The sequence below is a fragment of the Myotis nattereri genome (assembly GCF_964212035.1).
Source record: "Myotis nattereri genome assembly, chromosome: 17".
NCBI classification, from domain to species: Eukaryota; Metazoa; Chordata; class Mammalia; order Chiroptera; family Vespertilionidae; genus Myotis; species Myotis nattereri.
In genome coordinates this window covers 14,875,426-14,889,582 of record NC_138092.1, presented here as the reverse complement: position 1 = coordinate 14,889,582, position 14,157 = coordinate 14,875,426, and the positions used below count along the sequence as shown (strand labels likewise).

At 44.7% G+C, this 14,157-nt stretch overlaps 1 protein-coding gene across 1 annotated transcript in view; it reads left to right on the top strand.

The window, feature by feature from the left end:
* Positions 1 to 2,467: 2,467 nt before the first annotated feature.
* The window catches only part of LRP12 (LDL receptor related protein 12), a 55,808-nt gene continuing 44,118 nt past the window's right edge, over positions 2,468 to 14,157 (top strand). Inside the window, exon 1 of the mRNA XM_081111762.1 lies at positions 2,468 to 2,561. Coding sequence (XP_080967888.1) covers positions 2,483 to 2,561 — 79 coding nt within the window. The 5' untranslated portion in view covers positions 2,468 to 2,482. The remainder of the gene's footprint in view (positions 2,562 to 14,157) is intronic.

Genomic DNA, 14,157 nt, shown 5'->3' with positions numbered 1-14,157 from the left:
ATCTGTATGAGCCTGGATTTTCTCCACATACTTCCACCAAAACAACATATTGCAACAGATTGGATGCCGAACACATATGAGAATCCAGTTGCCTTCTATTAAGCCAGACATCAGGAGACTTACGAAGATGGAAACAATGTCACACTTCTAATTTTTTTATTTTGTTTTATTTTAGAAAGCAGTTACGTTGCAATGCATTTTTTGTTTTAAATAAATCTACAAATGTATTAAAGTTGCTTTAATTTCTTTATATTAAATATCAATATGGCCCACATAAACAAAGGCTCTTTAGAGTCCTCCCAAATTTTAACTGTTTTTAAAGGGGCCAAGAGACCAAAAAGTTTGAGAACTTGGTTAGGTCCCAGAAGACAGCAACTGTAGGGGTGGGAGGGGCATGAATACATCAATCAAGGGACTGATAAGGACCCTGGGTGTCTTGTCTTGGGGACGGGGGTCCCTGAATGGTACAATGTGGAGAGGAGACGCAGTCCACAGTCTCCCTTCATTTTGTGGGGGCACGTTCTAAAAACAACCCTTATGCTAGGTTAGCCACGCTTCTAGAAAAGATCTCAAGAAAGAAGCAAGTACATTTTAGAATCCTAAAACTAGAGAAAGATAGCCGCAGGTTGTTCTGTGAAGAACACAGAAATTGCTCCTGAGAGTGGAAAATATTTTGGGAGTTCTGAGTTTTTGCTGTTGTTGTTGTTGTTGTTTGGGGGGTAGGGGGTTCTTTCCCAGATGATACAAAGATTTGTTAACTACTGGATTTTGTGCTGTTTGTTAACACATTCTTTAATCTTCTGGAATACCGTTTCCTGGGACAAGTTGGTAGGGAAGCAATTTTCAACCTGTGTGCCCTGGTACACACACGGAACATATTGGTGTGCTGCAAGAATTTTTACAGCATGCAATATCTATTTAGTCAGGGACACTGACCTCTCTTCCCTTCGACTGTCAAATTAAAAAATGACAAGAGCCAACACAACAATAGCCATCGGATGCAAATGAATCAAATTATACCATTTTTTTTGTCAGATCAGCAAAAAAATATATATTTTTTGGTCTGCTGCAGAATTTCAGTAATTAGTTTATGTGTGCCACGAGATGAAAAAGGTTGAAAATCGCTGAGGTAGGGGATCGAGAGAAGGCCTAAATGTACCTTCAACAAGTGTCTTGAACATTTACCTATGATTTACTAAGCATCGCACTACAAAGCGTGCCGTGTACTGGGGAAACAGTCTTGAATTTAGAATGAGAAAAACTGTTTCAAATAACTTAGCTGCTACGTCGTTTGGGGTAATCTCTCTGAGCCTCATTTTCTTATCTATAAAATGTGGATAACAATGTTTATCTCAAAAAGTTGTTAGGGATTAAAGAGACGCCGCATGTCAATAGGACAGCGTAGAGCATTGTAGGTCTTCGGTGGGAGCGAAGGTGCAAGAGCCGCGAGGAACCCAGGGAGGGAGGTAAGAAGCGAAGACAAACTCTTGAAAAATACCTGGCGCAAGGTCTGAACCACCGCTACACATGCAAGTGGCAAGTGCACGGGAGATCCAAGGGAAGGGGGGGGCGCACGTGTCGGCATCCCGGGGATTTGTTTAGGGAAATCAGAAAACGTCCGAGGAACCCCGCACGCTGACTTCACCTCCGGCCGAGCATCGCCGCCCAGCTCCGACCCGCCCGCCTCGCCCCGCGCCGAGTCCAACCGCCCCCCGCGGGCTTCCACGCCGACCCGCGGCCGGACGGCCCACTAAACCCGCGCCCCCCATCCCGAGCCCCGCGCGACCCCAAGCGAGGCGCAGGGGGAGGAGAGAGGAACCCCCAAGTTCCCAGCCTCCGACCCCCCACTCTCCCCCCTGCACGCCGCCCGCCTCCGCCTCCCCACTCGCTTTCCAGCCGCCCGCGCGGGCAGCACGGGGGCGGGACTGATGCTCGGGATCCCGGGGGACCCGCGGCCGGCGCTCGCGCGCTCGCTCATCGATTGGCACTGCCTGGCCGCCGGCTGCAGGCGCGGGGAAGCCCGCCCGGCACAGGGGAGGGCGGCGCGCGGGGCGGGCGCCCAGGCAGGCGGGCCAGCGGATGGCCGATCGCACGGATGAGCGCGGCTGCGGCTCGGGTTCCGTCTGGCGGGTGGCGGGGCCGGCCTGGGAGGCGCGAGGCCCGAGCCGCGCGTCCGCCGCCCCCTCGCCTCGCGCCCGCGCGCGCCGCCCGTCTCGGCCGCGGGGAGGGCCGCCCGGCGTAGGGTTCTCCCGCCGCCCGGGGTGGGAGCGGGGCAGCGGCGGAGGGAGGAGAAGAGGGAGGGAGGGAGCGAGCGAGCGCGGCGGAGGGAGGGAGCGCGGCGGCGGCCCCTCCCCTCCTCCTCCCGCCGCCGCGGGGAGCGCAGGGAGCAGCCGGGGGCTCGGCGGCGGCGGCGTCTGGCCCCGGCTCCTCCTCCTGCTTTTCCTCCTCCTCCATCTCCTCGCTCCCTCCATCTGCCGTGGTTATGGCCCGTCGCTGGAGCACAAAAGAGTCTCCGCGGTGGAGGTCTGCGTGGGTCTTGCTCTTCCTCGCCGGGGTGTACGGTAAGTGTCCGCGTCCCCGCGCCCCGCTGGCCGAACAAAGCTGGGGGCGACCCCGGGCCCCGAGGCCTCCAGGACAGGGGCTCCCCGGGAGAACCGGGGAGAGTCTCTGGGTGCCGGCGGGACAAAGACCCGGCGAGGGGTAGAGGCATTGGCGGGGGTGGCCCCGCACCGAGACGCCTTGGTCCGCGCGCCCCCCGCGCCCCAGACCCTCGGGGTGTTGGAGAGGGGCTTGGTGTCCCGGCCGGGGGAGCCCCGATGGAGCCCGGGGAGGCGGCGGGCGGACTCCCCGACCTGGGCTGGAGGGCCCCTTGCACAATCCGCACACACACGATGCATGACTGAGAGAGGGAAGGGGAAGTCGCCCCGCCGCTGCCGGGACGCTCCGGCCGCCCCCGACCCTTCCCCGGGGTGAGGAAGTTCTCGTCCCGGTGCGATGCCCGCGGCATCGGCCCCCCGCCGCCCCCTCCGTGGAAACGCAGCCCCCTGCTTCCTCCCCAGCCCCGCACCGGGCCGACCCCCCGCCACCCGGGCGCGCGGGGTCCTGCTCCTCCCCGGGAGCCACGCGGGAGGAGGCCGGGGAAGAGTTTGCAGCCCCACCTCCGCGTCTCCCTCTGCGGGGATGCGTGTCTGCGCGGACTCCGGGCTCATCTGCCCTTTGATCCATCGCGGTCCGCTCACGTTGTCACTGTTGCTTTATTTCAATCTATGGATGGCGGTTTTTGTCTTCCCTGGGGCTTGAGAGAAGGCTGAAGGCGGTGTGTGACGAGAACTAAGCTGTGTATTGCGCCGGGGTCCCAACAGGAGCGAAGGAATTGGTTGGAAAGAACATTCATTGTTTGAGAATCTTGAGTTCCACTGCTGGCTTCACCGTTTTTTAGTTCAACATTTTGATCACGGTGTTTCAAGAGAACACAGTTAACCTTGACTTTTGGGGAGTGGGGCATGATTTCTTCAGAAGGAAATGATTGGAAGTTCACCATCCCACGGTTCAATTTTACCGTAAAAAGTCTAAGCCATTGGCCACGCACACTAACACCACCAGTGGCGGTGGTGATGGATTTCCATCAGCATGTAATTCATGAGCAAGTATTAACTCCTTTGAAAGCGTTGATCTGTGTGATGGTAACTTTGAAAACCCGGGGATTTACACAGGAAGAATTTAATGCACTTAAACTGAAATTGACAGCCAAAAGAAATAGCTTCCTGGCGTGATGCAGACTGTATTGCTGCCTGACTTGATTCACATGTTATTATTTTTGTTTGGTGAGGGGAGAGGTTTGGTCCACATGCCATGTGTTCATTGCCAGTGATGTGCCTGTGTGTGACCAGGCAACCCAGTGCGTGCCTTTGGAGTGTTAGTTGCAAGGAGCGGCTGCGATCTCTACTTGCCTGATGACTTGTGGGTGTGGGTCTGCACCAGAGATCAATAAGCTATTATGTTGCTTCTTCTGGCCTGAGGGTGGGTAGAGTTCTGCCCTGGGTTTGGTGTGGTGGCCCAGGAGAGAGAAGAAAGTGAGAGGGATCTGTCATCTAAGGGGATTAGAAGTGTCCAGCTTTATCCTCTGCTATAATCAGACTTGAATTTTAGTGATGTCTGATTCGAATGGATAAACAAGCAGGGTCTTTTGCTCTCCTCTCATTAAAACCAATGTCGTTAGTGTTTGAACTGAAAGTCTTTATGCCTCTAGGCATAAGAGGCTCTGAACCCCATAATTTGCCTTGGTGCATTCTTTTGTGCACAACACGACTTTCTGGTAGGCGCTTATCAAAGATTTATGTTTTTGGAATTTGTGTTTAGTGAGGCAGTCTTAGGAGGCAAAGATTGAAACTTCCTTTTTATAAAGCTAGCAAGGGATTATGCCAAGGGTTGATGTCTCAAGCCACAGCAAGTTTCAAAGTAAATGAAAAAAGGAGGTAGTGAGCCAGGCAGAATATTAAACTGTGTGAGCAGAGATTAAAGGAACCTTTTACCCTGCAACTGGGGACATCCTCCTTTATAGTGGCAGCTTTTGTCCTCTTCTGTCTCTTCCACCAGATGTGGGTTTATATAGAGAAAAAAGCTATAACAATAGTATTGGGGGAAGGGGGCTTGCATACCATAGTGGGGTGTGTTTAACCTGAATATGCACTAGCTGTAATGAGTAGTGGATTCATCCTGAGAAATACCCATCATCTTGAGCCTCTTAAAGTAAATATTAGCTGTAATTTATGAAACGGTCCCTTACACATCAAAAAGTGTTGTGTGTGTTTTTTAAGTCGCTTCAAAAATAGAAAGATCTGTTAAAACAACCAAGGGTTCAGAGTAACTCTTAACATAGACCCAGTAAAGAAAAGCAGGATGATTGGTCAGTAGTTAGGCAATTCCAATACTAACTCTTCAGAGTGATTCTTTATCTGTTAACTACAATATTAAATGTCTCCAAATTGTACCTTGAATCTTTGAAACAGTTCATATATGTATGTGTGTGTGTGTGTGCACGCGCATTTAATCTTTGTTTATTTCTGTGTTTAGTCTCTTCACATGGCCATTGTAATGGACTAGGTGACTATTAAATGTGACCATTTTAGTGGAATAATGTGGCCATTATACTCCAATTTACATTTCTGACTACCAAAGTTTATTTGAAACTCTAAATTGTGGTATGTTCTCTAGAAGTAGTTGTTCCAGGACCAATAATTATCTCCCAGGAGCTGCTGCTTCAAATCCCATGACTCTGATTTGAAAGTGTGAAGGGCTGAAACATCAGTGGGGGCAAGTGTGAGCTTTGCTGGGCATTGTTTTAGGCCTGCTGTAAAAGAAGAATGTGCTCCCTCGTACTTCACAGAGGGAAGTCTGGCTTTTATAAAGGTATGGAGGTTTTCAGAACTGTCTCCTAGTCAATAGAAGCTTTTATTTAGTAGAGCGATCATTTGGTAATCGTTAACAGTTTCATAGCTTTATCCTTTTCCACTTTTGTTTGTCTCCCACATCAGTGTATTCTAACTTTTTCCCCAAAGTACATATTATATTACCCCCAGTATACAGAACAGAGTTCATGAAATAATACTTACCCTTACTACTTGTGATGTACCCTGACACGTCGTACTCTATTTACTGTTCCTTCTCTCGCTCTTCCTTTCCTGGTGTGGGCTGATGAAATGATTTGGGTCCCACTAAAGATTACAATACATAATTGTAATTTGAAAAGCACTGCCCCAGATGAAGCCTTCAGATGTAATTTAAAAAGTTTGTTGTACTTGTGTATCCTTTACAATAGCGTTGGAGATGGTTACTGCTGGTTACTTGCTGCCAGTGTTTGGTGGCAGTCAGAACTCTTCCTGGCATATACTGATTGGCCTGTGATAAAGTCTTTAAGCTGGATTTCAGCTTATTACTAGTACAGTCAAAAGTCTTTGCTGTACACAGTATTCTTCTAGATTTTGTGTACCATAAAATGTTTTTTTACTCTTGCGTTTTATATCTAACTAGAGGCCCAGTGCATGAAATTCATGCAGTGGGAGGGGGGGGTCCCTCGGCCCGGCCTGCAACGTCTCCAATCTGGGACCCCTCAGACATCCCTCTCACAATCTGGAACTGCTGGCTTCTAACCATTCACCTGCCTGCCGGCCTGATTGCCCCTAACCCCTCTGCCTGCCTGCTGGCCTGATTGCCCCTAACTTGCCCCCTTGACGGCCTAATCGCCCCTAACCACCTCGGCCTCAGCCCCCGGCCTAAACCGCAGTCTGGCCTCCCTCTGCGGGAGGCGACCTGGTGGATCAGGGGAAGTCGCCACCCCCATTACCCTGCTGCTGCTCCCACTGCCAACCTGAGCCTGGGCCCTTCACAGCCACACCTTGGCCCTCGCAGCTTCTGTGGCTTTGTCTGGAAGGTCGTCCGGAAGATGTCTACCCTAATTAGCATATTACCCTTTTATTAGTATAGATGGGTAAATCTTTTCCCGTGAATTTTATGGACCATTCTGTAGCATTTTATAATTTTTCAGTTTAAGGATAGACTAAAAGTTCCAATTTTAGAAAGATTGTAGAAATAACTCAAACATGAGAAAGGAAAACCTAAACCAGATTCCAATTACTTCTAAAAAAGTCAAGCTTGATTATATAAAATATGTTGAATAAAACTGAATTGCTCAGCATAAATTCTGCCTTGGGTTTATAATCTGAGTTATATCCCTGGCCTAGGAGAATATGAAAATACGCAGCACATTCCACAAAATTCTAGGTGGTGATGGGGCAGAAACTATGAAATGACCACTTTCAGAGAGATAGCTATGTTCCAGGAAGAGTGTGGAGGAGATTGGAGTGATGTATGGTAAATGACTTAGAAGGTACCTAGAAAGTAAAATCTCAGAAGAAACCATAAAAATGATGGCAGGCTGAAAAGTGAACATGCGTTAAAAAAAAAAATGTTTGGAAAGAAAAGACTGACTTTTGTGATTAGAATATTTAAAACTTATCAAGAAACTAAGGGAACACTGAGACCTCTGTGTTTGATCTGAGGTGTTTTTCTGGTTGGGTTTTGTTTGTTTTTCTTACATTTTATCAATGCTATTACAGTTTAAAGAATCTATAATAATAAAAGCATAATGTGCTAATTAGACCAGATGTCCTTCTGGACGTCCTTCCGGACAACCTTCCTGATGAAGCCAGGGCTACGAGGGAAGCCGGTGCCGGCAGCTGGGGGAAGGAAGGCCTACTCTTGCACGAATTCCGTGCATCGGGCCTCTAGTAAATATAAAAAAGGTGGTAAACATTTAATATAGATGAGATTTATGTAAATTTATTTATTTTTTTTTTTTTTTAATTTTTTTATTGCTTAAAGTATTACAAAGGGTATTACATATGTGTCCATTTTATCCCCCCGCCCTAGACAGTCCCCCAGCCTCCCCTATCCCCCAGTGTCTTATGTCCATTGGTTATGCTTATACACATGCATACAAGTCCTTTAGTTGATCTCTTACCCCCCTACCTCCTGCCCCCCAACCCTCCCCGGCCTTCCCACTGCAGTTTGACAATCTGTTTGAGGCAGCTCTGCCTCTGAATCTATTATTGTTCAAAAGTTTATAATGGTCTCTATTATCCATGAATGAGTGAGATCATGTGGTATTTTTCCTTCATTGACTGGCTTATTTCACTTAGCATAATGCTCTCCAGTTCCATCCATGACGTTGCAAATGGTAAGAGTTCCTTCCTTTTTAGAGCAGCATAGTATTCCATCGTGTAGATGTACCACAGTTTTCTAATCCATTCATCTACTGATGGGCACTTAGGCTGTTTCCAGATCTTAGCTATGGCGAATTGTGCTGCTATGAACATAGGGGTGCATATATCTTTTCTGGTTGGTGTTTCTGGTTTCTTGGGATATATTCCTAGAAGTGGGATCACAGGGTCAAATGGGAGTTCCATTTTCAGTTTTTTAAGGAAACTCCATACTGTCTTCCATAGTGGCTGCACCAGTCTGCATTCCCACCAGCAGTGCACAAGTGTTCCTTTTTCTCCACATCCTCTCCAGCACTTGTCGTTTGTTGATTTGTTGATGATAGCCAGTCTGACAGGTGTGAGATGGTACCTCATTGTTGTTTTGATTTGCATCTCTCGGATGATTAGTGACTTTGAGCATGTTTTCATATGTCTCTTGGCTTTCTGAATGTCCTCTTTTGAAAGGTGTCTATTTAGGTCCTTTGCCCATTTTTTGATTGGATTGTTTATCTTCCTTTTGTTAAGTTGTATGAGTTCCCTATAGATTTTGGAGATTAGGCCCTTATCAGATATGACATTGGCAAATATGTTTTCCCACACAGTGGGTTTTCTCGTTGTTTTGTTGATGGTTTCTTTTGCTGTGCAGAAGCTTTTTATTTTGATGTAGTCCCATTTGTTCATTTTCTCTTTAGTTTCAAGTGCCCTAGGAGCTGTATCAGTGAAGAAATTGCTTCGGCATATGTCTGAGATTTTGTTGCCTTTGGATTCTTCTAGAATTTTTATGGTTTCCTGTCGTACATTTAAGTCCTTTATCCATTTTGAGTTTATTTTTGTGTATGGTGTAAGTTGGTGGTCTAGTTTCATTTTCTTGCATATATCTGTCCAATTTTCCCAACACCATTTATTGAAGAGACTATCTTGGCTCCATTGTATGTTCTTGCCTCCTTTGTCAAATATTAATTGAGCATATTGGTTCGGGCCGATTTCTGGGCTCTCTATTCTATTCCATTGATCTATATGCCTATTCTTGTGCCAGTACCAGGCAGTTTTGAGAACAGTGGCTTTGTAATACAGCTTGATATCTGGTATTGAGATCCCACCTACTTTGTTCTTTTTCAGGATTGCTGCAGCTATTCGGGGTCTTTTTTTATTCCAGATGAATTTTTGGAGAGTTCGTTCTAGATCTCTGAAGTATGCCGTTGGTATTTTAATGGGAAGTGCATTGAATTTATAGATTGCTTTGGGTAGTATGGACATTTTAATGATGTTGATTCTACCAATCCATGAACACGGTATGTTCTTCCATCTGTTTATCTCTTCCTCTATATCTTTTTTCAACGTCCTGTAGTTTTCTGAGTAGAGGTCTTTTACCTCTTTAGTTAAGTTTATTCCTAGGTAGCTTAGTTTTTTTGGTGCGATGGTAAACGGGATTGTTTTTATAATCTCTCTTTCTGAAAGTTCACTATTGGTGTATAGAAATGCCTCAGATTTCTTGGGGTTAATTTTGTATCCTGCTACATTGCCAAATTCATGTATTAAGTCTAGTAGCTTTTTGATGGAGTCTCTAGGGTTTTGTATGTATAATATCATGTCATCTGCAAATAAGGACAGTTTTACTTCCTCTTTTCCAATTTGGATGCCTTTTATTTCTTCTTCTTGCCGAATTGCAATGGCTAACACTTCCAGTACTATGTTGAACAGGAGTGGTGAGAGGGGGCATCCCTGTCTTGTTCCTGTTCTTAGGGGAAATGGTGTAAGTTTTTGTCCATTGAGAATGATGTTGGCTGTGGGCCTGTCATATATGGCTTTTATTATGTTGAGGTATGATCCTCCTACTCCCACCTTGCTGAGAGTTTTTATCAAAAATGGGTGTTGAATTTTGTCAAATGCTTTTTCTGCATCAATTGATATGACCATGTGGTTTTTTTCTTTCAATTTGTTTATGTGATGTATCACGTTTATTGATTTGCGGATATTGTACCATCCTTGCATCCCTGGGATAAATCCTACTTGGTCATGGTGTATGATCTTTCTGATGTACTGCTGGATCCGATTTGCTAAGATTTTGTTGAGGATTTTGGCATCTATGTTCATGAGGGATATTGGCCTGTAATTCTCTTTCATTGTGTTGTCTTTACCTGGTTTTGGTATTAGGGTGATGCTGGCTTCATAGAATGAGCTTGGAAGTGTTCCTTCCTCTTGAATTTTTTGTAGTAGTCTGAGGAGGATAGGTTTTAGTTCTTCCTTGAATGTTTGGTAAAACTCCCCTGTGAAGCCGTCTGGTCCTGGGCTTTTGTTTGCTGGAAGCTTTTTGATGACTGCTTCAATTTCTTCCATAGTTATTGGCCTGTTGAGATTTTTAGATTCTTCCTGATTGAGTTTTGGAATGTTGTATTTTTCTAGGAATTTGTCCATTTCCTCCAGGTTGTCTAGTTTGCTGGAGTAGAGCTGTCCATAGTATTTTTTAACAATCATTTGTATTTCTGTGGGGTCTGTTGTTATTTCACCTCTTTCATTTCTGATTTTGTTTATTTGGGTCCTCTCTCTTTGCTTCTTGGTGAGTCTGGCTAGAGGTTTGTCAATCTTGTTTATCCTTTCGAAGAACCAGCTCTTGGTTTCATTGATTTTCTGTATTATTTTTTTGGTCTCTATGTTATTTATTTCTGCTCTAATCTTTATTATCTCCTTCCTTCTGCTCACTCTGGGGTTTTCTTGTTGCTCTCTTTCTAATTCTTTGAGTTGTAGAGTTAGCTGATTTACTACCATTTTTTCTTGTTTTTTGAGATAGGCCTGTAGAGCTATAAACTTCCCTCTCAGGACTGCTTTCATTGTGTCCCATAGGTTTTGGATTGTTGTGTTTTCATTGTCATTAGTTTCCAGGATGTTTTGAATTTCTTCTTTGATTTCATTGGTAACCCAATCAATATTTAATAGCATGCTATTCAGCTTCCAGGTGTTTGAGTATTTTGGGTTGTTTTTATTGCAGTTTATTTCTAATATTATGCCATCGTGGTCTGCGAAGACGCTTTTTATGATTTCAATCTTCTTGAATTTGGGGATACTTTGCTTGTGACCCAATATATGGTCTATTTTTGAATATGTGTCATGAGCACTTGAGTAGAATGTATATTCCGTGGCACTGGGGTGAAGTGTTCTGTAGATGTCTATTAAGTCCATCTGATCTAGTGAGTCATTTAGTATTGCTGTATCTTTGCTGATTGTTTGTCTAGAGGACTTATCCAGTGATGACAGTGGTGTATTAAAGTCCCCTACTATGATTGTATTGTTGTCAATCTCTCCTTTGATATCTTCCAGAAGATTTTTTATGTATTTGGGTGCTCCTGCATTGGGTGCATATATGTTTATCAGGGTTATATCTTCTTGTTGTATTGATCCTTTTAGTATTATGAAGTGGCCTTCCGTATCTCTTGTTATGGCCTTCACTTTGAGGTCTATTTTGTCTGATATAAGTATTGCTACCCCAGCTTTCTTTTCTTTTCCATTAGCCTGAAAGATATTTTTCCATCCCTTCACTTTCAGTCTGTGTGAGTCCTTTCTAATGAGGTGGGTCTCTTGTAGACAGCAAATGTATGGGTCATGATTTTTTATCCATTCAGCCACTCGATATCTTTTGGTTGGAGCATTTAGCCCGTTTACATTTAAGGTTATTATTGAAAGGTACTTGTTTGTAGCCATTTCTTTTTTTGTGTGTGTGGCTGTTTTCTTTCTGGGATTTTTATTTCTTCTTTTTACACCAGTCCCTTTAGCATTTCTTGCATTGCTGGCTTGGTGGTGATAAACTCCCTTAGCCTTTTTTTGTCTGTGAAGCTTCTTATTTCCCCTTCAATTTTGAATGATAGCCTTGCTGGATAGAGTATTCTTGGATTCAGTCCTTTGCTTTGCATCACTTTGTAAATTTCCGTCCATTCTTTTCTGGCCTGATGTGTTTCTGTTGAGAAATCATTTGATAATCTAATGGGCGATCCCTTGTATGTAACTTTCCGTCTCTCTCTTGCAGCCTGTAAGATTCTCTCTTTGTCCTGAACATTTGCCATGGTAATTATGATGTGTCTTGGTGTGGGTCTTTTCGGGTTCACCTTGCTTGGGACTCTCTGGGCTTGTGTGACTTTTTTCTTCCCCACCTCAGGGAAGTTTTCTGATATTATTTCTTCCAATAGGTTTTCTAATCCTTGTTCCTCTTTCTGTTGTTCTGGCACCCCTATTATTCGTATGTTGTTTCGTTTCATGTTGTCCCAAAGCTCCCTTAGGCTCTCCTCCTGTCTTTTAATTTTTTTCTCCAACTGAAGTACAGTTTGGGTGTGTTTTGCTTCCCTGTCTTCTAATTCACTAATTCGGTCTTCCGCTTCTCCTAGTCTACTGTTGATACTTTCAATGGTGTTCTTTATTGCAGCTATATCGCACTTCATTTCTTCTTGGGTCTTAGTTAAGTTGTCGATTTTTTCATCTGTTTCTTCTTGCTTCTTGGATAAGTTGTCGATTTTTTCCTCCATCCGGTGTATGCACTCTAGGACCCTTATTCTGAATTCTTTTTCTGTCATGTTGTATGCCTCTGTATCACTTAGCTGCTTTTCTGGTGAGTCCTCCTTTTCTTTCCTTTGGGGATTTCTTTGTCTACCCATGTTTGATCTCACTGACGTATATAGATATTGAGTCGTTCAGTGGCTGCTCCCTAGGTGGCAGTGGCTCCTCGGGCTGTGGTTGCTCCTTGGGCAGTTGTGGTAGCAGCTGCTCCTCTGTTGTTAGCGGGTCTTCTGATGGGTGCTGTTCACAGCTGTTGTGGCTCTTCTGGCTGGTGGAGGGAGGCTTCACCCACAGCAGCTGTTCCTCAGACAGAGCGTGTGGAGATCAGGAGGCCGCTGTTGCTTGGATCTGCTGCGTTGATTTTAAGGCACAAAATACAACACAACAAGGCACAACGTACCAGGCACTGAACACAAATGAATTACGGTATTAATAACCCCAAATAAAGATGGCCACCCAAGCTAAGAGAGTTGGGGGGTAAGGAAGAAAGAAGAGAAAAAGATAGAGAGAAAAACAGAAAAAAGAGAAAAAAAAAAAGAAGAAAAAGAAAAAAAAAGAAAAATAGAATGAAGTAGAAGAGGGGAGGAGACTATTCATATGAGGAGAAAACTCCGATAGAACCGCCACTAATCCCAACAAATTCCAGCAACGGATCTCTGGAGTGAATACAAACTACAAACAGCCAATAATATCAAGTGAGGCAAGGGAAAGCAGAAGCACAAAAATAACTGGCCGGGGGTGGGGTGGGGAGGGGGAATGGGCGACAGAAAAAGAAAAAGAAAAAGCAGAACAACCTCACATACAATCCTTAAAGAAAAGAAAAGAAAAAAAAACACAATATACTCAACAATCGAGCAAGCAACAACAGAACAATAGAGAAAAGGAGAGAATAAAAAATTTGGATAGTGAAGAAAGATAAGGGAGAGGTGGATAAGGATTTAGAGCAGGTGATTGGAAAAGGGATATATAAGTAGGGTGAAATTTAGACAGGGCGTATGAAGAATAGGAAAAATCTAAAGCAGGAATAGGGTAAGAGAAACAGGACAGCAAAAGGGAAAAAGTGGGGAAGAGAGTTTTAGCACAGCAGCACAATTGAGGTAGAGGAAAATGATGCTAAAGGAACGATGAAAATAGAGTGGAGAACCTTAGTCCCAAAATAAAATAAATAGAAAATAAAATGACACTTTAAAAAAAAAATGGTAAAATGGCAGCAGTAATAATACTGGTTAAAAATAAAAATGTAGTAATTAAAAGGGTAATATCAGGTGATGAAAAAAGAAAATAAATGGTTTCTTAGTTAAAAGGTGAAACAATAATTAAAAAAAAAATAATTAAAAAAAATGGGCTGTAATGAAGGTGCTTCAGATCTTCTGCTCCTCTTTTTGGCACACCAGGTATTCAGGAGAATGTTGAATTTTCCTCTGATACACTTTTCCTCTGTGTTGTAAGCCACAGTCCTGATTTTAAGGCAGGCTACCTTGGTTTCCCAGACAGCCCTTATCTGTATTTACAGAAGAGTCAGTTCATGGCTCTGCCTCTGGGCGGCAGTGCGTCGGGATTGACCTCCGAGGGTATAGGACCTCTCTGACCAGGTGTTCTCTATTGTACCGGAAGCTGGTCTGGGAATGTCCTCCGCCCAGAGCTGGTTTTCCAGTAGTCACTCCCCGCTCTGTTTCCCAGGCTCCCCCAAAACAGCCTTCCCTTACAAGCTCTGTGACTGACCCCAACTGGGTAGTCCCTTGCACTGGGTTCAACAATCAAACGCACAGATTTAAGAGCCTGGGAAGTTGTGCGAACTCGCAACGCTTCACCTTCCAAATCTGCGCGAAGTCTCTGCGCGCGCTCTGGCTCCTGGCAC